Below are 24,692 nucleotides of genomic sequence, written 5' to 3'. Positions count from 1 at the left end.
CTGTAGACTGTAGACTGTAGACTGTAGACTGTAGACTGTAGCCCGGGACAGCTGACTGTAGTGCAGCTTCTTTTCCGGTACACTCGGGAGGCGCCTCGACATAGAAAACACATTGTGCTGAAATGTTAAGTCTCAGATGTAGAAGGATTGATGCAAGGTGGAATGTGCTTTCTGGCTAGGGAGAATTATGTTAAAACCCAAGAACTTAGATAGTAAGTAACACATTGCTAAATAATGGGTCAAAGAAAAAGTGGAGAATGGACTTTGAAGATACTTTGAAATAAATATTTATGAACGTACAACATACTAAAATTTGAAGACAGTAGTAAAAGAGACAATTAACTCTAAATGCTGCTAATGAAGATGAAATCCTTGTTTGGGAAGTGGGGGTCAGACATGGCTTCTCTGTGTAGCCTGGCTGTCTGGGAGCTCATTAGAGCCACCCACCACTGCCCACTGAGTGGGATAAGTTAGGGGTGTGCCTCACCGCACCTGAGGGCAGTTTGTTATTAGATGTTGGATCACTGTTACGTGAGGCACGGTGTTTGTGTTCCTGAGAAAGTTTGTGGGATTTCTTTTGAGACCCATTTAATTTATCTGGAAACAGACTGGTTTTTTCAGACTACACTTTTAAAATCTGTTAGGGCAGGAGCCAGGCTCTGTGCTCTCCAGGCCTAATGCATCCCTTCCTGCTGATCCTTCATCCACAACCACAGGAAAGCCAAAGCTTGCTTTTTTTCTTTTTTTTTTAACTGTTTATATAGCATGTGTGTATGCTTCTGCATTATTATTATTTATTATTATTATTGTGGGGGATGAGTGTGTGTGTGTGCTCACACATATTACAGCACATGTATAGAGGTCAGAGGACAACTTTTGGGGTCAATTCTTTCCTGTTACATGGATTTCTGGGATCAGATTCAAGTCACCAGGCTTGCATGACAAGCACCTTTACCTGCTGAGCCATCTTGCTGGCCAGAGATGAGGTTTCCTAACCTGGCCAAGGAAGGAAGCACTGCTCCTTAAGCCTGAGCTGCCCTTCCCTCTGTCTTGTGTGCTTCCCACCCAAGAACTCAAGGCAGACCCTCCCCTGAGTGCTGGGGCCTGGGGTGGGGGTTGTTCCCTGTCTCTCTGGAGGCCTCTCTCTGCACTGTCTCCTCTGCCTCTCTCCTGGACACTCTAGCCTCCCTTCTTAGGGAGTTGATTAGACTCTGCCTGAGGCTCAGAGCCCTGAAACCTTTTATTTCACAGCTGTGTCTGTTGTTGGAGGCAAGAAAGCCACCCCCGCCCAGCTATCAAGCTCTGTTTCCAAATTAATAATTTTGCCCAAAAATCTAAAATTGTTAGGACATAGAAAATGTTTATAAAACAGGACCTGCCAGACGTGGTGGCCCACGCCTTTAATTCCAGCACTTGGGAGGCAAAGGCAGGCGGATTTCTGAGTTCGAGGCCAGCCTGGTCTACAAAGTGAGTTCCAGGACAGCCAGGGCTACACAAAGAAACCCTGTCTCGAAAAACCAAAACAAACAAACAAACAAACAAAAAAAACAGGATCTAAAGAGTATCTGTATGTTATTACAATCATAAAGTAATATATATGTAAAGAAAGATGAGAAGAATTTTTGCTCTGTACTGATAAAGTTTCTATATTCCAACAATTATGTTTGTTGAAATGTATTGAAGGGGAGTTACAAAATAAAATAAACAGTTGCTATTAGTTATAATTAATTCTGTTCTCTGTGACCCCAGCAGAAAGCGTTGCCGTGGCGTGTAAGCCGTGGGCCCTGAGAACAAAGGCCTCTCACCTGTCTGCAGGAAGATTTAAGCACGTGGGGCTCACAGCGGCTGTCCTCTCCGAACACACACAGAAGGAAGAGCAGAACTATGTTGACAGGTTTCGGGAAAAGATCCTGACCTCGCCCTACGGTTGCTATCTTCAGCAAGAGAGCAGAAACCATGCTCAGTGCTCCTGTGCTCAAGGTAGTTACATTTAGAGTATACCCCTTACATCTTTAGATGACTATGAATCATACATAGGCTGAACTGTCCTCCTGTGTCAGTGGGAGATTGCTTCCAGGAAGAACTACCTGACACACAGACACTCAAGGCTTTGTGTAAAAGGGCAAAACCTACTCAGGCTTTCTGTGTCCTAATCCTTATCCTTATTTAACACTTAACACACTTACTATTACAGTTGAAGGAATAATGGGATATCTGTACATGTTCATTTTAGCAGTATTTCTTCTTGAGTATTTTCAGTCTGTAGTTGGTCGGGTGGGCAGCTCTGGCCCTGTGGCTGTGTAGAGCTGAACCAGGGAAAAGGGTGAGCAGCGGCTGATCTCACTTACCCCACAATTTGCAAAGGAACGCTCTCTAATAAGAGTGATAAACCTATTAAAGTGCTGGATTTGGTTGATTTGGGAACACTAATTTTTACCTAGAATTTTTGTTGATTTAGAACAACTTTTTGTATTTTTAAAAGTATTGGCAACTACTTGCTTCCTGAGATAATAGAGTTACCTGCAATGACTTTCTCCTTGGTTATCATCAGCAGGGTCCACCTCTCAGCACAGCAGATGTGCTGGAAGTGAGAGACGGAAGCACAAACGGAAGAAGTTGCCAGCACCTGTAGACACCAGCAGCTCCGGTGCCCACCTCTGTCCCCATGTCAGAGGACTCCTTCCAGATGAGCAGCACTGGAGCCTGTCCGCTAGCCCCTCCCCCGTTGGTGCAGGCTTAGCTTTCCCCAGCCAGACCCCTTATCTCCTCCCCTCTTTTCCCCTCCAAGATATGGCCTCTCAGGGAGTAGGGGACTCGGGAGCCTGGGGAGCTGCAGCTGGCTGTCCACCTCTGTCCACTGGCCCCCAGTCTGTTTCCGCATTCCCCTCTGCTTACTTGGATACTTTGATGACCATCTTCCTGCACAACACCCCTCTCTTCCCTCTGTGGCCACCATCGTTCTCTCCGTACCCGTTCCTGGGGGCCGCAGGTTCTTCTGAACTGGCTCCAAACCTGGAACCAACCACTTCAGACCACAGCCAGAGGAGAGAGGAGGAGAACTGGGAGACACACAGTGAAGAGCTTCCGTTCTTTAGCTCACGGAGCAGTTCACCACTGCAGTTAAATTTACTCCAGGAAGAAATGCCTGCACCGTCAGAGTCCGCAGATGCAGTGAGGAGAGGCGCTGGGCCAGATGCTAAGCATGTGAGTGCTGCTCGTGGTACCGACTGAGAAAGCCAGGGCTCAGCACTGTCTGCCTAGCCTGTAATAGGCGATCAGCCCCGCTACTGTGCTTAGAACTAAGCTCTGCTCCGTGTAATGAGAAGTGTATCCCTGTCCACTTGTGGACTGGAAACGAAGGAATCTTCTGTTCTTGATTCTTGGGGAGGATTTTCACTGATTTCTGTCTTTCAAAAACAACTTGTTTTTGTTTAAGACAGGGTTTCTCTGTGTAGCCCTGGCTGTCCTGGAACTCAGTCTGTAGACCAGGCTGGCCTTGAGATGTAGAGCTCATGCTTTTCTGTTTATACACATAGCGCAGGAGTGTGTGGATGAGGCAGGAGCCAGTATTCGGCATAATCGGAAAGTAGCCAGTGTCTCCTTCCATGCTTACGCATGCCATTTTCAAAACTGAAAATTTTTGGGTAAAGTATTTTGAACTTTCCAAACTCTTAACCTAAAAAAGCACTTTGAGATGTTTATCAGATTAAACCTCAGAGTCTGGCATTCCTGCATTTTAGTTTGAAATCAAAAATAAGTGTTTTATTTTATGCGTACGAATGTTTTGCCAGCATGTATGTGGTATGCTCCGGGGCCATGCCAGAAGAGGTAGCTGGATCCCCTGGAACTGGAGTTCCAGACAGTCGTAAGCTGCCATGTATGGGTGATAGGAATGGACGCAGGGCCCCTGGAGGCACATCCAGGGCTCCTAACTGATGAGCTGTCTCCCCTGTCACTACTTTAGATAGACTGGATGGAAAAAGCTTGGGGGGCTAGGAAATAAGACAGAGCTCGGGAGCTGGATAAGCGGTTCCGTGGTTAGAATGCTGCTCACTGTGCAGTCATGAGGGCCCGAGGAGACCTCAGCACGGCATTGGCTATCCTGCAAACCCCTGTAACTCCAGCTCCAAAGGTCCCAAGGTTCTTATCTGGCTGCTTCTGGCACCTGCAAACATGTAGACACCTATACATACAGACATAATAAGTATTTCTAATTTAAGTACACTTTATTTACTGTTGGGGTGGGTACTCATGTGCCACGGTGTCCACGTGGAGGTCAAAGGACAATTCTGTGGAGGTGGTTCTCTCCTTACAATGTGGGTTTTGAGTATCAGACTCAGGTCATCAGAAATAGGTGCCTTCACTAGATCTTGCTGACCTAGTCATATAAATCTTTAAAGAAAATATAGTGACTTTGGTTCTCATGGAGCTCTGTGTCACTAGTGAAATGGGCTCGCTGCAGTGGTGCGTTCATCTTGGCTTGCATATCTTCATGAGAAAGCTGGGAGGATGGCTCTCTCACGGTTTCTGCTGAGGACTGAAGGATGCAGTATTTCGGTGGAGCTTCACCCTGTGCAGCCTGTCTTCTCAGAGGACTGGGACTCTGTTTTGCCTGCTACTGTGTTCCTAGAGTTTGACACATTGTGCCTAGAACATATAAAGTGTCCAGGTACACTTGCCAGATGACAGAGGTGCATAGAAGCCCACCCTTGGGTGGGGCCTGACATGCCCCCGGGGTCAGAATGCAGTAGTTCCAAAGAAACCTTAAGCACATTCTCAACACCAGCCCTAAGAGTCCCCACTCCTCACCTACGTATGTGGATCTCATTCCACTCCACAGGTAGAGTTGAAGAGTTGCCTGCTAGCTAGCTCTTAGAGTGTTAAGTGCCTTTGTGTCCTTCCCTCCAGCACTGTGTTACAGGTCCCAGTGGCAATAGGAGCCGTCACTGTGCCTCTGGTGAGCTGGCCACGGCAACCGCGCAGCAGGAGTCTCCGTCTGCAGCTGCCTCAGGTAGGTGACCAGGAAAACAGCCTCTCACTGTTACCAGATCACTCTGCCCAAGGCCTTGTAGCTTGGACACCAGCACAGAAAGGAAGTTTGGGGCTCCCCACCCCCCTTCTTTGTGTAGGCTTCCTTTCGGGAAGGTTTATATTTGACAAAACTGGCATTAGTGTAACTGTTACAAGCACTATTCCTGTTGCTCTAGAAAGTTCTCCTGTAACCATTTACAGTCTGTGAGTTACTTTTCTCATTGCTGAGATAATATCTGATAGAAGCATCTTAGAGGAGGAAGGATTTACTGGGCTCATGGATCTGTGGCCACAGTGGATTGCGGCTGGGAAGGAGTGGGGGCTAGACCATCTTAGTCTTAGGTGGAGGGACCTTGGCATAGCAGACAAGAATCAGCTCAGACCTGAAGTGGGGCTATGTTGTAACCTTCAAATTCCTACCCACCCCTCAGTGACCCACCTCTCAAGCATTCTGCCCCAAAGGGTCTACCACTTCCCAGAACCCTGCCATCACCAGAAGACCAAGTGTTTAAACGTGTGCGGTGAGAGTTTTCTAGTCAGACTGATAGTCGACCTCTGTCCTGACACACTGCTGGGCTTTCTACTGCTTCCATTCCTGTAGTGCAGTGTGAGAGCGTCTTGCGTTAAGAGTCTCTCAGAATAATGCTGTGAAGGTTGATCATTATGTGTATTGGTAGTCGTCCTTTCTGTTGCTCAGGAGGATTACATTGTTTGAATAGTTACTGGGATTGCATGGTTACTGGACTGTCTCTGGTCTGGGCCTAGGATCAATAATGCTATGAGTCATTTGAAATTGTAAGGTCATTTGGTAAGTATCTGGTTAACATCTTAAACTGTCCCTGCTGAGATGGGCAGGTAGGTGCCAAAGTTGGAACAGGACCTCTTTGGCACATGAACTTCTTGATAGGTGTTTTCCATTCTGTTGATCTTTGGCAGAAAGCAGTACCAGCAGTATAAACTTCAGTAGCAGTGACTACGCTTCTGAAGGCTCTGAAAACAGTCAGAGGCCACAGGATAGACAGAGAGACGAAGCCCTTCCCGGGACGGCTGAAGAGTCCATCTGGAGAATGATAGCGCGGACGCCAGAGTGTGTTCTCATGACGTACCAGGTGCCCGAGAGGTACGGAAGCACTCTGCAAACCCTGCTTAGTGTGTGGATGAGTTAGCTCTTTAATCCTAAAACGTTCCTATTACTGTCATTTATTTTATTGTCATGGCATATATGTGGAAACCTGTTCTCGCTGTCTAGCGTGTATGTCCCAGAGATCAGACTCAGACTTGGTAAGAGGGGAAGTGCCTTCCCAGCTGTGGTGTGTACATAAGGATGGAGGACAGGCGTCCTGTCGCCACACTTGCCTAGAAGTGACCATTCCCTTCAAGCCATCACACTGACTGTTCTTTTGGTTTCTAATGTGGTTTTTCTACATAAGATGACTTTTAAATGTTTTAGATACAGTCATAAAAAAATGTGTTTACAAATTTGTTCATCTCAATTCAAGCAACAAATGATTCTTGAAGGAAAAATTGCAGCCACACATATGCAGCTCCATACAGAACAAACATGCTGTTTACCACAACCAGGACACGTGCACACGGGCTGTCCTTCCAAGACGCACACACTCGAGACATTTGCCTTTGCCCTGGCGGAGGGGGACCAGGGGAAGTTCATTTCCTGATGTGCTTCGTTTTAGTGTCATAGCTTTCCACCGAGAAGCAAATTTTTGCTGCGTGAGTGTGGCAGACAATCTAAATGTGTCATAAGTCCACAGATGAAGTGCGTCGACCATGGGGGGGAAGCACGGCGCTCAGAGGCCTTCTCGGTCTTAGGGGTCGAGACGAGGTGCTGAAGCAGGACCTGGAAAAGCTTCACCGCATGGAGCAGCAGCAGCCCCTGTTCTCTCCTGCGCAGAGGGAGGAGCTGGCCAAAGTGCGCTCCTGGATCCACAGCCACACTGCCCCTCAGGAAAGATGCCTCCAGGTAAGCATGCCATCCCTCACATCATGACTGTCCCGTGCCAGGCACCTGGTGTCCTTCGTCTAAACAGTTACCTGTGTGCTTTAAATACAAAGTGTGCACATGTAAAGTCATGTGTGCTGGGTTTTGAATACTGGTTTGTTTTTTGGTTTTTTTTTTTTTTACATTGTAAAGTTTCCTAGGAGAAGCATGAAGAAATGTCTGTTCATGCCAGGTAGGGCCCAGCCCCAGACCAAATACTGGAAAGTAAAGGCAGTCTTGGCAAACCAGTAAGTTAATAGAGCTGACATGACAGAGCACAGACCCCAAAACAGCCATGTTACTGAAACCACCTCACCCCAGCATGAGTGAGTTCCTCAGATGGAGCTCTCCGCCCCCTCAGTCCCTTCTGCACTCTAGACTCTCACAACCTCCTGAGAACACAGGACACCTGAGGTGACATCCTACAGAACTGGGAGGTAAGTGTAGGGAAGAGGCTGTGGTCTGCAGAAAGGGTCTGCAGTGAGGTCTACAGTAACAGTCTGCACTGATGGTCTGCAGTGACAGTTTACAGTGATGGTCTAGTGACTCCCTACCCCCTTCTGATAAGGGAATGTCAGCAGTCCCAATCTTAAGTCTCTTGTGAGTAACCACAGTTCTTTCCTTATGTGTCTGAAACACCATTCCACAACCATGATGAAATATTTCTCTCCCACAGTTGGAATGTTTAGGGTGATAAAGACACTTCCCTGGAGTGTGACCAGCTGAGGGGAGGTATAAAGATAAATGGTTCAACTATACATTCCTCTTTAAAAGCTTAAATCCAAAGTGTAAGAAAGGCGCACACTAAAGGAAGTTTTCTCACTCCACAGGAGCTCTGTATCCATTTCCTGCTGCTTGTTGGTGCATTGAGAACCCTGAGACAAAAACCCAGGTCATTCTTAGGTGTTAGTGTCCTAAGTCATATCATGGACTGGCAAGCCAGGGTTGTAACAGCACCCAGCCTTGGGTTACCATCCCTCTGATCCAGCTGCAGTATCCCTTCATCCTTTCCTCCTCTTTGTGTGCAGTTGTGTGTAGCACTGCATATGTCTGCACACCTGCATGCATGTGTGGTACCCACAGAGTCCAGAAGAGGGCACCAGATCCTCCAGAGCTGTGTACACTGGAAATCTAACCAAGCTCTCTGCTGCAGCCAGGGCTCTTAACCACCCCACTATGTCCAGTACACACCCTCAGCACTGCTTACACTGCAGAGAGGGTGACATCATGCCCCACCCCCCCAGCCTTTGTTTCTGTGGATTGTCTAATTTCTCCCCTACTTTTTAAGGAGTTTTCCCAGATAAAGGACTCTTGGTGGAAGGAGTTTTGTTTTTGGTTTTTGTTTTTTGGTTTTTTTTTTCTTTTAGCACTTTGATTGTATCAGCATTCTGTCTTCTGACCTCCATAATTTCTCCTGAGACATCTGTGGACAATTTTCCTAGGAATCCCATGTGTGGCATGTCCTCTCCTGCTTTGGTTTGACTGGTTGTGATGTGTCTGGGTGTGTGTGTCTGAGCTGATCCCGTTTGGAGGCCGTTGAGCTTCTTGGATGCTCACTCAGGAAGATGATCTTAGATGTTCAGATCGTCATTAAATAGGGAAGATTTTCAGACTTTTTGTTCTCACATACATCTTTTCCTTTTTTCCCTCAATTGCATCCGTTACATACCGATATCTAGTCTTCAGGATTTCAGTTCTCGCTTCTTCCCAGACTCGCCTTTATTCCTCCAGGGAACTTTATCTCGGTTTTGTCTTTCACGGGGTTAGAAGGGTTTGGTGGCTTTCTTTGTAGCTGTCCTCTCAGTTCATTGATGCCTCTGTTTGCTCGTCTAGTCCTTCTCTCCACTTTCTGTCTTAGCTTTCTACCCTTGTGGTAGAAGCACCAGAAGCACTGAGAAGGAATGTTTTACCTCACAGGGAAAGTCAGAGCAGGAACTGAAGCGGAGGCCGTGGAGAGGGCCAGCTCACTGGCTTGCTCCCCATAGCTTGCTCAGTCTGCTTTCTTACAGCACCCAGGGCCACCAGCCTGGGGGTGACACAGCCCACAGTGAGTGGGACCTTCCCACATCCCTCATGAATCATGAGAGTGCACCACAGACCTGTCCACCAGCCAGTCTGATGGAGGCATTCTCTCAGTTGAGGTTCTCTCTTCTCAGACGTATGTGCCTAGGTTTGTGTCTGTCATGTTTACAAAAACCAGCCAGTAACTCTCCCCTCGGCTCAGCCTATTCCTTACTTTTAAACTCTTCAATTGGCATTAACGGCAAATAACGCTCTTGCCTTTGGTCTCTTTTGGAGAGCTGTGTTGCCTGTGAAGACAGAGGTTCAGTGGGTGACACTACAGAGGTCCTTGAACAGCACCCAGCAGAAGACACCAGTTGAACAGCTATGAAGATGTCACACCCTCTCCAGGTCACGTGGGACACAGAGCTGTGCGTTACCTCACCACAGTCTAACTCTGAAACGCCAGTCATCGACATTAAGGTCTTCCCTGGCTTTGTTCTGGTTCGGTTTTGGTGGTGCTGGGGGTCAAACCCAGGGCCTCATATCCACTGGGCTGGCACTCCTCACTGCTGACCTGTCTCCCCAGGCCTCCCTTCTTGGTTTCCCAAAGCAGGAGCATGAGTAGGCTCTTGTTCCTGATAGTAAGACAGCCAACAAGAAGCCTTCTCTAGCTCAGCTGTCAACTGAAGACATTGGGCTATGTCTGACAGCGGGATTTCAGAAGTCACCCTGAGTAAGTTACAGTTGGAATGAGTCGCAGGCCTTCGTCTCATTTGCTTTTTTATGTTGTTACAAGATCACTTTCCCACTAGAATACTTGAAGAACTTCTGTCTGTAGGTTGTGTGTTTCTCACGGGGTTGTCCGTGAACTTACCACATTGATCTAGGTTTTGTACAGCATGGTGCTTCTCTTCCTGATTGTAAGACATTCCAGCTTTCTCACAGAACGGCAGAGCGCATTGTTCCCTAGGATCTGTGGGAATCGTGGCTTTAGTTGTTTGACCCCATTCTCGTCCATGTACTTCCTGTGGCGGCTGCCTTTCACGGGAGCTCTTTCCTTAAGATCTGTCAGCTAGCCAGGACTTACTCTTTGGACAACTGAAGTTAAGCCTCGCATGGTAAAAAGCTTCTTACCAAACAATAGTGTTTTCAAAAGTTTTAAATATTATGTTAATGTTATCATGGAGATGTGTGTGCCCAGGCTCACCAAAACAAATAGTTAACCTTTCCTTTTCACCAAATGACACAATGATGACCAGTGGTCTGCCTTTTGTTTGCCCTTGAAGAAGGGTAAGAGTTTGGGAGACTACACTTAGGGGAGCTTGGAGACCCCAGCTCGGTGACAGCAGAGTCCCATGAGTCTGTGCTCTCCAGGCAGTTTCTGCCTCAGAAGTGAGTGTGATTGTTCACGTGTCTGTCCACTCACTGTCCGGTGCTATGGTTTAGAGAAGCCCAAAGTTCCTTCTTGAATGCGGGGTGGCTGTGGAGTCCAGCCGTGCAGGTCAGGAAGGAACGGATGGGCAGGAGGTTTACAGCGGCCTTTTCTTTTTCCTGCTTCACTCCCTGCAGTCCAACTTACTTCTCTTTCTTTCTTTTTTTCTTTTTCTTTTTTTCCCCTTTTTTTGGCTGTTGTATTTGCTTTGTTTTAGAAAAACACTTTGTCCTCCTGTGACAATTTATAGCTATTGATAACTGTATTGTCATTGTGGTCAGGAGACAGTCATAGAGGCCACTGTACCCAGTGCTCCCAACTCTGTGGCTCAGACTTCTTTTCTAAAATAGTGCTTTTTCTGGACAGCAGTCCTATTGGAAGGTGTCAGAAACATTTTAAGATGCTGCCTATGACATTTCTTGGAGCTTTCTGGTATTGAGCAGTTCCTGACACATGTTCCTGCTGTGTGAATAGAGAGACTTCTCAGAACCTACTCCATCCTGGTAGTGAAGTGATTTGCGAGGCCTGCGTTCGTCAGGTTGGCCTTGTGTTTGTGTGGAGCTACCAGGATCCTTCTGCGTCTGTGTACATACAGCAGACCCGATGGTCTCTAGTGAGAGAGGCCCTCTCCTGCTGGTTCTGGATCCCCGTTTTCTCTGCAGTTCCTTATTTCCTTGCCTTCGTCCACACCTTATGGAGTCTGTATTATGCCAGGCTTGATTTGAAAATGGTGCTGTAGTCAGGTCTGTAAAGTCCTTTACCACGTCTCACCTCTGCTAGGATGCCATCAGTACATCGACAATGCCTGCTGCTGTGGGCTGGTCCAGCAGAGCCTGCTGCCCCCCATGGGGGTCATACCCAGTGGAAACTCAAGCCCACTGACTTGTGTATTAATAACTAGAGAATTGGTAATACAAGTGTGTATTGTAGACTTTGAATGTCTACATAAATATTCCCCCCAAAGCTTTATTTTCTTGGGTCAGAGGTCAAAATTTATGAAAATAAGATGTGTAAATAAATAGATTAAATAAAATATAACTCACAAGGTGGCAGACTTTAACCAAATTGGCAGTTTGTTCATAATTAACTGTGAATTTGCTTGTACTTAGTGGACATTTATCTTTTCATTGGGTATATTTTTGAGTAAAAACAATAAACAGTGTATGTGTTGAAGTGGAGAATGCTCTTCATTGTGTAATCGAGCCTTGAGCACACTTGGTGTCAGCCAGAGACGCTTGCTTACTGTGGTCCCTGAAGGCCCCATGCTAGGTACACATCACCACACTCACAACTGTTTGCCGTGTTCCCACTCTGGAGGAGAGGCATCTGCCACTGTGTTTAGTCTCCATTTTAGCCCTGAGAGTTTACTGAGCCTTAGATGTTTATACATGTAAACATATGGATAATGCTATTCATTTATGTCAGTAAAGCAAAATTATCAAAATTATTCCTGAAGCTTCTGTAGGATAACCTTGTATTTTACAAACTCTGAGTGACTTAGAGCAAAGTCAGGACATCAGAATATGGAGCCTGATCCCAGCAAGCAAGGCCTTAAGTCTCATGCCTGCCCAGTTGTACCTTCTTCTCATGCCAACACCTAGGGCCACATAGCCCAGGATTTACAGTTTCTGGACCAGCCTCACAGAACCTTACAGCCAGACCAGCGTAAGTGCTCTGTGGAAAGTCTCTCATCCCAGCCTCACAGTGCCCATGAAGGCCATTCTTCTCACTTTACAGGGGAGGCTGCAGAGTCGGAGAGGACTCTGCTCCCGTGACTGGGCTTAGCAGTCTGTCATAAGATAATCGCCCTAAATCACTACACCTAGTGACAGTTTTGTAGATTATGCTAGTACACTAGAAACCCATTTAGGCTTCTTGGGATTGCCTAAAAGGGAACGAGAGCTCGTTTAATTCTGACACTAAGGAGCCATGAGTCTCATAGGCAGACTTGATAGCTAAATGCTTGAATCTGCACGCCTGCTTTCCCTACTGAGCTGTTGCTGTTATGTCTAAATTAGAACATCTTTGTCACAGTTACTTGAAGGCACTGGTGATGTTTGGTGACAAGGGCGAGTGAGGTTTACACAAGTGCCTCCTGGTTGGCACAGACCTGGTGCTCATCTGCATGTCTCAGTGGAATGACTGGTCTCATACAGGAAAGTTGCTTCCGTGAGAGACTTAGTGCTTCCTGCCTGTGGTTCTGTGGTCAGAGTCACGGACTGTGGCACCCAGACAAGGTGTCTGGTCATCTACAGACTGCCACAGTTGTGCATGAAAAGCTGGTCTACTTGGGCATTTGTTGGTCTTAAAGATGAATAACCTGCCGATCCATTCCGCAGCCTGAATCCTGGTGTCAGCTCTAAGAACACTGGGTATTTTATTTTGCCTTTGTTAGCTGAAGGGAAGTGAGTTTCCATTACTCAAAGCAAGTCATCCAGGCACTGAAGCTCGCTCACAGAGGTTGAGAGCAGGGAAGTTTTCAAGTGCTTGATAAGTACTTGAGCCTGCTGAGAGCAAGAGTGTGAACACTCAAGCTTGCCCCCCAAGAAACAGTTCAGAGCATCCCCAGACCCCGCCATTGCCTTTACATTAGAGCTTTTCAAACTAGTGAATGCTTGCCTCAGGAGCGAGCAAGCGAAGCTCTGCATTCCAGCCTCAGTGCAACCAACCAACACTGGATATGGTGACATCCCCTTTTACACCCAGCACTCAGGAAGTAGGGGGCAGGAGAATCAGGAGTTCAGCGCTGGTGCTGGATACATGAGACGCTGTCTCCCCAGTCACACCCCAAAGCAATGTACATATTCATCTTTCAGTGCTTGAGAAGATGTCAAGAAAGTAATTAATTTTTAAATAATTTCTGGCTTCAGAGACTCCTGGCTAAACCTTTTTTCTTTATGCCTTTTCTTCCTCCTCTGTGCTGTGAGCTCTCTTGCTACCTTTACTTAAGTGGTTTTCTCCCCCTTTTTGTAGAGCCCAGGATGGAACAGAGTTCACATAGCTAGGCAGGCTCTCTGCCGTTGAGCTACCTCCAGCCCAACTCGTACATTTCCAAGATAAATGGGGGTGAAGGTGGGCTATTGATTTTTCAGGATGATACACAAGTAGACTAAACTCTGTGCGATACTTGAGAAACATAGAGGATTTATTTCTCATAATGAAGAACAAGGCGTCGTTAACGTGATTTTGCTTCAAGCATCTGCTCTGCTCATTTCCTGAAGCGATGGTTCTGAGGAGACCAACGGATGCTTGTGTCTCCTCAAATGCAGTATTTCCAGAAGCATTCTGGAGCAGCCCCATGTTGCTTATGTTGTTTCCTGGTTCTTGCCAAGAGACGACTCAGTACAGTGTTAGAATCTTGCCCAGGGAAAGCCTGAAACCACAAGACCAGAACAATAGATAAACAGCCCTGAGTCAGAGTCCTTTCTGGGGACTCCTGGGGCTGGGTCTCTGGAGCTCTCGTCCAGTCAGCTTAACTCTGTGGTTGCCTTGAGCTCCCCTAACCTTTCTGTGCGAGGCTTCTGTTGGGGTTCTAGATACTTGCCTTCTGTGTAACATAGATCCTAGCTGTCAAAATTGGCTTGTTTTAAAGGTTGAGCCATATTTTCTTTTGATTCTAGAATACAGTAGGCACATCCTCCATTTACAGTTTTAGACCTTAGGGATAATCCTTGTACTGGATAGTTTTATGTCAACTTGACACAAACTAGAATCACCAGTTAGGAAGGAGCCTCAACTGAGAAAATGCTTCCATAAGATCTGTCTGCAGGCAAGTCTCTAGGGCATTTTCTTAGCGATTGATGGGGAGGGCACAGCCCATTGTAGATGGTGGTCCTAGGTTGTATAAGAAAACAAGGTGAGCAAACCATGGGAAGAAGCCAGTAAGCGGCACCTTCCATGGTCTCTGTATCCGCTCCTGCCTCCAGGTCCATGCCCTGTGTGAGTCCTACTCTGACTTCCTCCAGTGGTGAACAGTGATGTGGAAGTGTAAGCCGAGTGAATCCTTTCCTGCCCGGTTGCTTTGGTCCTGGTGTTTCATCACAGCAGTAGTAACTCCTCCTGAGACTGTCCTTCTGTTCAGAAGGATGTAAACCTCTGAGTGATGACTCTCCCCCAGCTGCACATGAAAGCCACACCTAGTCCCCTCAGGGCTTCAGGTAGTGCTCCCTGTCTCTAGGATCCCCTGTCACAGTGATGGCTACCAGGATGCCGGTGGCGATTACAGCCACAGAGGTGTCTCTAGTCCAGCCTTTGCACCACTTGTCATCCTTGGGAGGGGAGCACAGCATCCTTTGACCCTTCCTATGTTGCCTTGTGGGTGCCCCAAGCCAGGTACATCACTCATCCCCCTGCAGAGCTGTTGAATTGCAGATCTGACTAGCAGGGAGGGGCTGTGGGTGGAGTCTGAGCATTTCTTACCGGCTTCCTAGTGATAGCACTGCCAATGGGGCCATGTGGCAAGACAGTGGATGGCAAGCCTGGCAGCAGCCTCACCTGCTGCTCCTTTCTCTTGCATCCTACTGCAGTATACCCAGAACAGGTGCTTGTTACATTCTTGTTACAATGTATCCAGAATAGGCATCTGTTATGGTCTTGTTACAGTTACAAATTCTGTGAATTTTAGAAAAATTCTGTCTCATAAGAACACTTATTATTATTTTAAGGTGTGATTCCTTAGAACACTCTTGGGTCATGAATTATGAGAAGTTCAGTTTTTCTCTCTCAAAGGCCAGAGCTTCTTACCTTCCTCATGCTTCCCTGTGGAGTGGGAGTCTCAGAGCTGGGATCTGGAAAACAGTTTGACACCTTCTCATTAGATCTACTGCTGTGTTTTCTCTCTCTTTTTTCCTTGTTTAAGCAGGGACTCACCATGTAGACCAGGCTGTCCTCATGGAAACCCACCTGTGCCATTTGCCACCACACCCACCAGTGATGCTTATTGCAAAACATACAGAATCTGGGATTCCAAGGCTGGGAGATGACTCGTGGTGCATGGGCTAAAGGACCAAAGTTGAGATCCCAAAACCCAGGTAAAAGCTGGGTGGGCATAGAGGCCGCCTTGGCCCCTTAAGCACTCAGAGCTTAGAGACAGGATCCCTGGGACAAACAGGCTAGGCAAAACAGCTGGATTAAGGCGCTCCAGGGCCAGAGACCCAGCCTCAATAAATAAGTTGGAGAGAGCTGGAGAAAAATAGCCAGTGTCACTTTGGGCCTCCCACACCCCCACATGAGCCTGCCTTACGCATGCACACCGCATGTGCGAAGAAGGAAAGACAGATGGGATGCCCCTAAATCGTGTCTCATTTCCAGTCCTTTCCAGACTGAGGCAATATGTACTGGAGAGCAGGTAAGGGTTCTAAAGTATAGCCAGACTGACAGTTAGCAGTGTCTACGGGAAGACTCTTCGTCCTCCCCACATGTTCTGCGCAGCAGAAGAAAATAGTCAAAGCTATGGTCTTTCCTATCAGTTGCTCGTGTTGCAGAAGGATCTTGGGCTAGCCTCAGACTTCCGGCTCACGGGCATGAGTCCCCATGTCTGTCGTCCATCATTTTACCCTGTTTACATTTTACTTCAAAGTCAACCCAAGAGGGATGTTTCCTCATTGCTGCTGCTGTTGTTTTTAATATAGTCTCGTTATGTAGCCCAGGCTAGCCTCAGGTCTACTGAAGGGTAGACAGAGGTTGGTAAAAGCATAGGCTAAGAAGGGTTGTACAGTTCAGCTTTTCCAGCTTTCTCTAGTAGCTCTGGGATCCGCCCATAACCCTAAGAGTGCCTTACCTGCTTCTCCAGGGCTTTCTCCTGCTTCCGTGTCCACGGTCTGGCGCAGGGTCTGCAGGAGGGCCATCCTCTCCAGCTCCTCCAGAGCCCGAAGAGCTTCCTCAAGCACTGTGGGGTAGAGACAGACACAGAGCCCACCCTGGGCTTCACTTGGCTGTTCTGTTTCCTGTCATCGATGAGTACCAGGGACAGAGAGGTGGGAACTGGAGACATGCCACAGTGGCACTTAGCAGATATAAAGTGCTATGCAAGTCATCAGGAGTCCATGGAGGAACCCATGGGCCACCCCTCCCTGCCGACATGTTCACCCATGTTCTGCCTCAGAAGTCTGACTGATCCTCATCTCTGTGTATCCACTGCTACCTCTTGCTTTGTGTTCCCATAGTGAAGTTGACAGTGGCACCTCTATTGCGCCTCATAGGGGACATTCACAGGAAGCTCAAACTCTTTGTTGTGGCTTCTGTGTGAAAGGTGATGTAAAGTGGGTATGTGGAGGGAAGTGTGGTAAATGCATGTTTGGTATGCAAGGTAAGTGTATGTGGGTATATGCTATGTGCAAGCTGTATGTACCGTGTATGGTGTGAGATATAAGGGCAGGCAGCGTGTATGGCAAGTACATGTGAGGAGTGATCTTCATAATAACAGGGATAAATGTACAGAGTGCACAGTGTGTGACCAGTGGCGGCTGGTAGTGGGACATGTGCCTTGGGCAGGTGCCAGCGTGTTGAGATGCTCAGGGAGTCTGACTGGAAAGCCACACAAGACCCTGAAATGCTGCAGAGTGACAAGTACTCATCTGCAACCTTGGTGAAAGACACTAAAGGCGCCTGCCCGAGCGAGTGCAGCCACGGTAGTCCTTGGGAGCTGGCCTCCATATTGTGATGATGTGTAAATGCCTGCCTGTGATGAAGGATGTCTGTGGAGAAAAAAACGTGAGGGGAAAAAAATCTGATAAAAACACTAAGCTTCCACGGGTTTGGAATTTCAATAACAGGCTGCCCTCTCCTGCCCTCCCTCGTAGCTGTTTAAAGTGGCATCAGTATCTGAACACTCCTGATTTCCTCAGAGAGGAAGAGCAGGGTGTACTGCTCTTTTACAGTAACAGCATTGGTTCGTGCCTGGCCTCGAGCATCAGGGTCAGTGCCAGTGTGACCTCAGTGACCCCGGCAGCTGATGGTCAGGACGTAAGTGATGCTTTGACAGGACATGAGATGCTCTGAGACACTCGGAGTGCTGGCGGAGGCTGGACGGTCCAGTGGCAGGAGCTGGAACAGAACTTACTTAGGAAAAGATCCGAAAGGACCCAAGAGCCACGCCAGTGAACCAGCTTAGCAGACAGAGGTTGCCTGCCACCAAGCCTGCCCACGTGGTGGAGAACTAGGGGACCCTCTGACTTCCACATCTGGGCACAGACAATAAACATGAAGGAAATTTTGCTTAGGTATCCAAAACCAAGTATTAAATCCAGTTAACATTTTTTTTTATGGACTCTAATACACAACCTGCTACCAGACTGAGAGGCTGTGGTAAAGTTTCTAACTTTTTCCCTTTCAGCCGAACTTGAGTAGAACATTAAGTCAAAAGGAAAGCAGACTTGGATGCCTCTGCGGTCCCCAGCTTCAGCCGCCACTCTGCTTAATTAAGCCTTTTCGTTCCATAGAGCACACGCAGAGGTGTGCTTTCTAACTCACAACAGAGTACGCTACTCTCTGTCGCTGGAAAAAACAACTCCTGCATTCAATCAGTTCATTCCCAAACCCAAGGCAATGCTTTAAGTCCAATTTTTATGAACAAAAGTGACAAGGAAAGTTGGAAGTACATTTGTTACATGAAATAGGCAATTTGTTTAGAGAAGACCATGCCCATTGCTAAATCTAAGACCTGCTGTAAGGATCCCTCAAGCCTCTTTTCAAAGCGTGGTTGCACCTACAGAAGTCTCTTTTCAGCCAGCGTCCTCCTCCTCCTGCCCTTGAGTGGCGCCCAGAACTGAAAACAAAAAAACAAAAACAGAAACAAAAGCAAGCAGTCACCTCACCTGGAGGCTGAAGAGTCCCTTCACCAGTGTCCATGACGGGAAGGGACAGGAGTGGATTCAAGAGTCCTATGAAGAGCAAGCAGCAGAAGGGCACCCTGTCCATGACGACGGCGAGAAGTCCGGCTGGGCGTCTGCTCTGGAGAACTTCCGACTCTCCTCATTGAGGGATTGCCCGTTTTATCTATCACCCTGTGACCTCATATGTCCCCTCCAAAAAAAAAATAGAATGAATTTATTGGCTAGGGAGGCTGAAAGGCAATCACTTTGCATTGATGTAATTTTTCAGAGTAACAATTCATAGACAATAAATTTACTGGCTTGTTGACTGGTGTTCAAAATGGGTATTCTATAAAGCACTGTGAAGTTTATAAATCTGGCAAAATAAGTAACTCAGCCATAAATCCCAGGTGAAAGACAGGGACAGACATGATGTGGCCAGGGCAGAAGGACAAGGATTTATGAATGTTAGCAGAAGCGATGCGGGGTATGACGTGAAATATCTCGGCTTCCTTTTCAAAAAATCCTTTCCTGGTAAATGGATGGGTTGTCAGGTTGTATTAAACCAGTTGTTCGAAATAGCAAAGACACAGCAAGCATTGCTCAAAGCTCAGGTCCAGCACATGTGCTTGGCTGCGTGTAAGATCACAAGCACTCGGTCCTCAGAGCAAGGTTTCCTTAGGGCTGGATAATGCCCATCAAGGAGGACTGAAAGACATCCCCAGGCATCCTGGCCAGCTGGCTTCACTAGACTCAACCCAGCAAAGTGGTGCTGTTAGCAGCCTGCTCACCTCACCTCAGTACTTTGCTTAGAATGTTGCTCTCTCTCTCTGTGTGTGTGTGTGTGTGTGTGTGTGTGTGTGTGTGTGTGTGTGTGTGTGTGCGTGTGTGCATGCGCACATGCACAAGTGTACATGTGGTACATTTGTATGTGTGCACACATGAGTTTTCAAGAGTATGTGCATGAAGTAACTGACAGCTGTGGTCAAACATGCCCCAGGCAAGAGGTTTCTGAATTTAAGGGTAGCCTGAGTCTTCATTTAACCTACAGGTTCTCAGTGTTAAACCTAAGACCCCAGCTGAGCCTATAAATTAGTAGATGACAATAACTACAAAGAATAGCAACAAGATGTGTCTATAGGATTGGTATAGAATATTAAGAAGCTGGAAGTGGTTGTCTTGAGGTAAAGAGACTGCTTTTCTCTTCCTAAAATGCTCTACTATTGGCCTAGGACGCAGCTCAGCTGGTGGAGGGCTTCTGGGAAGGCCTGAGCTCAGTCTTCAGCACCACATAAACCAGGTATGGTGGGTGATACAGACCAGAGATCCAACACTTGGGAGATGGAGCAGAGGGATCAGTAGTTCAAAGTCTGTACATCTGTTTTAAAGCCTATGCTGGGGCCAAGTGATGGTGGACACCTTGAATCCCAGCACTCTGGGGGAAGAGGCAGGTGGATCTCTGAGTTCAAGGCCAGCCTGGTCTACAGAGTGAGTTCTAGGACAGCCAGGGCTGCAGACAGGAACCTGTCCTAAAAAGTAAAAATAAAACAAAAACTAGAAATTGGTGACGGAATGTTTGCATTCTGTGCAGACCTGTGTGTAAGTCATTTGTGGTCTGCCAACAGGTTTGGTACGGAGCAAGCCGACCAATTGAGGGGTCTTTGGTGACCCCCGAGGACAGTTGTAGAGGGAGACAGCAGAGAAGTCACACTTTTCCTTCCCCCAGAGGCTGCTTGCCAAGCTTAGTCATTCCCTGGTGACTCAGGGGTCCTGACAGTTATTGGTGAAGGTTTTACTGCCTGGCCTAATTAAGTTAGGATGGAAGGCGTAGGCCTCAATGAAAATCAGCATGTCTCCTCAATAGGCTGTCAATGACAATGTCACCTTGTCCCAGAAAGGCTCTGAGCCTTCAGCCAGCCCCCACAGGTGGTGTGTGAGGGTGTATAGAACATTATTGCTTTATACACTGCCCTCTGAGCACAGCGGCCATCTCACCAGAGATCCCTGTTCAAGATTAGGCCTCACAGAAGGGGAGGGGCCCCCAGACCTCACATGAGATTCCAGCCACACCTCCTGTTTCCCCCCCCCCGCCAGCTGGATGCACTGTGTACAGCTGTGCATGGTCTCAGAAGGTGCTTAAGTGTGGAGGGTGACAAAATGGAGGACTCCATCTAAACTGTGGTGAGTCTCTCTTCATTGATGCAGCTGATTTGGTGACCCATGCTCCTGTTTGCCATCCCTCACACATGTTCTGTAAGCCCAATGAGGAACCTGGTTCACCAGGTTGAACTTGGGTGGAATCACAGCTTTCATCTGTGGTTGGTGGAAGCAGATGCTTGTTTGAATTTGCCCAGGGAGAGTTCAGGCTACAGCACAAGAGTTGTGGCTTCACATCTATGCTGCGACACCCGTAAGCAGCGGCCACCTGAAAGGTATCATATCTTTAGCTAGCCACAGAGCTCTTTCTTAAAACAGAGGGATCCGGATGTGGTGGTACACACCTACAAGCCCAACACTTGGGAGACAGTGGCAGGAAAATCTCAAGTTTGGAGCTAGCCTGCACTACAAGACCCTGTCACAAAACCAAAGCGAAACCCTAGGTTACTGGCACACAAAGGGAATTTTTAATATGTAACAACTAAGTAATAGTCATCGTAGGATTATATTTCAGGTATCTGGGTTGTTGGCTATTCCCTCAACCCAAAATGCTCTCCCCCAGATAGCTAACTCATTCCCCTACTTTAATGGACCAACTTCATTTAAAACTGCAGCCTGTATTTCTCATCCTCCCTCCCTCCACCCCCCTCTCTCTTGGGGGGGGGGCAAGGGGGCATTGCATGCATGCATGTATATTCATACATGAGTCCCTGGAAGAACACAGTAAGGCCAGGGGAGAATGTCAGGTGTCTTTCCCACAGCATTCCCACATATTCTCGAAGTCCATATCAATGAGCTAGACTGCCTGGCCTGTACACTGCGGGGATCTTCCTGCCTCTGTTCCCACCATTAGGATGACAGGTGTGACAACTGCTCCTGTCTTTTTTCAGGGGACTATGAACTCAGGACCTCATGCTTATCTTGTAAGCATTTTACCCACAAAGGCCTCACTCCAACCCCAATTCTGCACTCATCATAGACAAACTTACTTAAGTTTGCAAGCCAGCATCTCCTACCCGAGCATCCTCACCCTCTTCCCTTACATACTAAGTATGTCATGTTGATATCCCATGCTGTGTTTTGTTAATGTGTGTCTTTGTTAGGGTTTTACTGCTATGAACAGACACCATGACCAAGGCAACTCTTATGAGGACAACATTTAATCGGGGCTGGCTTACAGGTTAGAGGTTCAGTCCATCATCATCAAGGCAGAAACATGGCAGCATCCAGGCAGGCATGGTGCAGGAGGAGCTGAGAGTTCTCCATCTTCATCTGAAGGCTGCTAGCAGAATCCTGGCTTCCAGGCAGCTAGGATGAGGGTCTTAAAGCCCACGCCCAAAGTGAAACACCTACTCCAACAGGGCCACACCTTCTAATAGTGCCACTCTTTAAGTCAAGCATATACAAACATCACAGTGTGTCTTGCTTATTGGGGTTATGATCCACAAGAATGTGAGTTGTCCCAAGGCCCTGCCCACTCCTCACACACAGTAGGTGCCTTAGCACCATTAATGCCAGATCCCTTAGCCCAGTGCTTGGGTTCTGTAAGTGTCCTTTCACCTGAAGCTTGCTGCCTGGTCACCCACCCCGTGGTGGTTTGAATGAGGGTGGCCCCATAGGCTCATCATGTATTTGAATGGTTAGTCCCCACTTCGTGGAACTGTTTAGGAAGGATTGGAAGGGTGGCCTTTTTAGAGGTGTGGCTTTCATGAAGGAGGGGTACCCATGTCAGACCCACACACATTCTCTCCTCTCTCTCTCTCTCTCTCTCTCTCTCTCTCTCTCTCTCTCAAATTTATAGATCATACATGAGCTCTCAGCTACTGCTCAACCATGCCTCTTCCTGCCATGATGGTCATGAACTAACCCCCTGAAACTAAGTAAGCCCCCCCCCCTCAGTTAAACGCTTCCTTTCATAAGCTGACTCGATCACAGTGTCTCCTCACAGTAATAGTACAGCGTCGGAGACTCCCCCTCCCACCAATGTGATTCAGTTAGTAGCCTGTTACTAGTTCATTATCCTGGCACTAGCTGTTGAAAGCCTGTAGCTGCCTCACTGAGGAGGTGACCTCACTGTCCACTTGGGGCTTAGCCCAGCCTCACTACTGGGCCTCTCTCCCCTTATCCCCATCAGCCTTAACCTGGACGACTCACGGGGCTTTTTGAGGCAGACCACAGATAAAATCATTAGTTCTGCATCTTAGGTTCTATACACAGAATAACGTGTTTCATTGTGGCATCTTCCTACACTTGTATCATAACATTTTGATCTCCTCCCTCTCCCGGTACCCTCCTTTCTGTTTCCACCCACTTCCTGCCACCTCTTACTGCACTTTCACACAAGAGCTCAGTTCTGGGTGCCAGGCCGGTGCAGACATGATGGAACCAAGTTGATGAGGACATTCTCAGGGACACCCAGCTCCACTGTTAACCCTTGAGCCCCAGCCTGTCTTCATCAGAATGCCCATGTCCCCATCGTCCTGTGTGAGTGAGACAGATGGATGGCCATGTTCAAGCTTGCTTCCTAAGCCGGACAGTTTTGGCATGGACATGCAGGAGTCCCAAGGCTCTGGGTACACCCTGCATGTTTGTCTGCCGAAACTCTAATCTCCAGTGTGATGGGGGCCACAGGAGAAAAGCGAGGTCAGGCCAGGAGTGTGGGACCCTCAGAGTGTGATCGGGGCTGTTAGAGAAAAGAGAGAAAGGCCCGAGAATTCTGGGCATGTAAAAACAGTTAAAGACATCCACTGTCCACCAATCAGGGCATGAGCCCGGCCAGGACCAAATGCACCAGCACTTGGGACATGGTTATCCAGCCTTCCAGACAGGGAAGGCTTGTCCGTGTGAGACCCCCTCAGGCTGCAGTATACAGTTCTGAAGGCTAGAACAGTCAACCGCAGCCAGAACAAGCCTCCAGAGCTGAGGAATGAGGTGCGGAGCTGTGAAGATGTCCCTGCTTCTCCTGTCACAGATACGGGCTCAGGCCAGGCAGACTCTTGGTTGCTTTTCTGTCTTTGGTATGACCTTGACCATTTTGGAAGGTGTGTACTCATCTCTTTTAAAGGTAGGACCTGGACCCAGGGGCCCGCCACTACAGAGTACCCATAAGCAACGTTGTGCATTAGACCATGTAGCTCTCTCTGTCCATCCCATCATGGAGAGGTGAGCACACAGAAGCAGATAGCCACAGTGCACAGTCAGAGCTCTGTTCCCCAGAGCCTAGTTCACATGCTGTAAACACTGGCCGAGCCCCTAGAACCCTGCCCCACCCGGGATGCTGCAGGTAACGTTTGCAGGTCGATGCTTTTATTTTGGGTATTGTTCTTCCAGGAGAGGTGTCTATAACTATCCTTGTGACCACACAAAGCTGCCAAAGGAACGTTGTTCCGCGTCTGGGTACTATCCAGCACTGATGTGTCACACACCCGCGTGATGGGGACAGGAAGGGTGACGTACAGTAAACATCCGCTCTAGTTATTGATTTGATTCATCACATGACCCAGTGACTCAAATGTCACCGCTCTTTGCCAGTGCATTGTCCTATTATTGATATTAAAGGATACCGAGCGCCAGTTGTGGAGCTGAATCACAGCACAGCCGTACCACAAATGGATGCTCTCAGGAGTGCTCTGAGGATCAGCCACCTGCATGATTTCCTTTCATGATGAGTGTGTGTGTGTGTGTGTGTGTGTGTGTGTGTGTGTGTGCGTGTGTGCACAGGAGCACATTCATATAAGTGTGTGCCCATGTGTTTGCATCAGCTGGAGGACAGAGGCCAATGTTGGCCATATTCCTCAGTTGCTCTGCACCTCATTTTTTGCAGCAGTCTCTAATTGAACCTGGAGCTCATTGATTTGGCTAGACTATCTGACTACTGAACCCCAGGTTGTCTCCTCCTGTCTCCAACACTGAAATTACAGATGTGTGCCACCATGCCTGGCTTTTACACAGACGCTGCCGATCCATGCTCAGATCCTCGTGTCTGTGCATCACCCACCTGACCCCCTGAGACTTCTCTCCAGCCCTGGCTCGTGCCTTTTACTATTACCTGTCTGTAACGCAGTGGGATGGGAGGGGCGGGATAAGATGTATTATCTAAAGCCTGTCTGTTAAAGCTCTAAGACCAGAATCTCAGAATGAGGGTGTGTTTGCTGACAGCCTTTGAAGAGGCGACTAAGCCCAAGTGAGCCCTGAACTAAACTGGTGGATAGTATCCTTGCAGGAAGCATTAAGAGACAAAGATACCATCGTGAGCGCATAC

At 47.9% G+C, this 24,692-nt stretch overlaps 2 protein-coding genes across 6 annotated transcripts in view; one reads left to right on the top strand and one right to left on the bottom strand.

The window, feature by feature from the left end:
- Window positions 1-18,624, top strand: part of Per3 (period circadian regulator 3) — a 47,338-nt gene extending 28,714 nt beyond the window's left edge. For 2 of the 5 annotated variants that reach the window (XM_021199928.1, XM_021199933.1), the window contains 6 exons: window positions 1,750-1,980; window positions 2,552-3,204; window positions 4,909-5,011; window positions 5,968-6,151; window positions 6,859-7,009; window positions 9,326-11,641. In XM_021199928.1, coding sequence (XP_021055587.1) covers window positions 1,750-1,980; window positions 2,552-3,204; window positions 4,909-5,011; window positions 5,968-6,151; window positions 6,859-7,009; window positions 9,326-9,409 — 1,406 coding nt within the window. In that variant the 3' untranslated portion in view covers window positions 9,410-11,641. Of the gene's footprint in view, window positions 1-1,749; window positions 1,981-2,551; window positions 3,205-4,908; window positions 5,012-5,967; window positions 6,152-6,858; window positions 7,010-9,325; window positions 11,642-15,324; window positions 15,494-16,254 lie in introns of those variants that run through there. The other 3 variants (XR_003844075.1, XM_021199930.1, XM_029539882.1) reach the window with 3 other exon arrangements.
- On the bottom strand, window positions 13,592-18,411 carry Uts2 (urotensin 2). Its single transcript, XM_021201175.1, has 4 exons — window positions 18,278-18,411; window positions 16,243-16,350; window positions 15,207-15,250; window positions 13,592-13,836 (listed from the first exon to the last, which is right to left on the bottom strand). Exons 1-4 carry the CDS (start codon window positions 18,378-18,380, stop codon window positions 13,723-13,725), a joined length of 369 nt encoding a protein of 122 aa, XP_021056834.1. The 5' UTR covers window positions 18,381-18,411; the 3' UTR covers window positions 13,592-13,722.
- Window positions 18,625-24,692: the final 6,068 nt, after the last annotated feature.

The sequence above is a fragment of the Mus pahari genome, chromosome 6 (genome assembly GCF_900095145.1).
Source record: "Mus pahari chromosome 6, PAHARI_EIJ_v1.1, whole genome shotgun sequence".
NCBI classification, from domain to species: Eukaryota; Metazoa; Chordata; class Mammalia; order Rodentia; family Muridae; genus Mus; species Mus pahari.
Note: the sequence above shows the minus strand (reverse complement) of the source record. Positions and strands in the feature narration are given on the sequence as shown.

Coding starts and splice junctions, on each gene's coding strand:
- Uts2 (XM_021201175.1), bottom strand. CDS start 18,380: ATGGACAGGGTGCCCTTCTGCTGCTTGCTCTTCATAGGACTCTTGAAT. Junction 15,251..16,242: donor AGAAAGCCCTGGAGAAGCAG/GTAAGGCACTCT, acceptor ACTGTTTTCCAG/ATCCCAGCTCTGAGACTCCC. Junction 13,837..15,206: donor CACAGGGAAGCATGAGGAAG/GTAAGAAGCTCT, acceptor TTGTGGTTTCAG/GCTTTCCCTGGGCAAGATTC.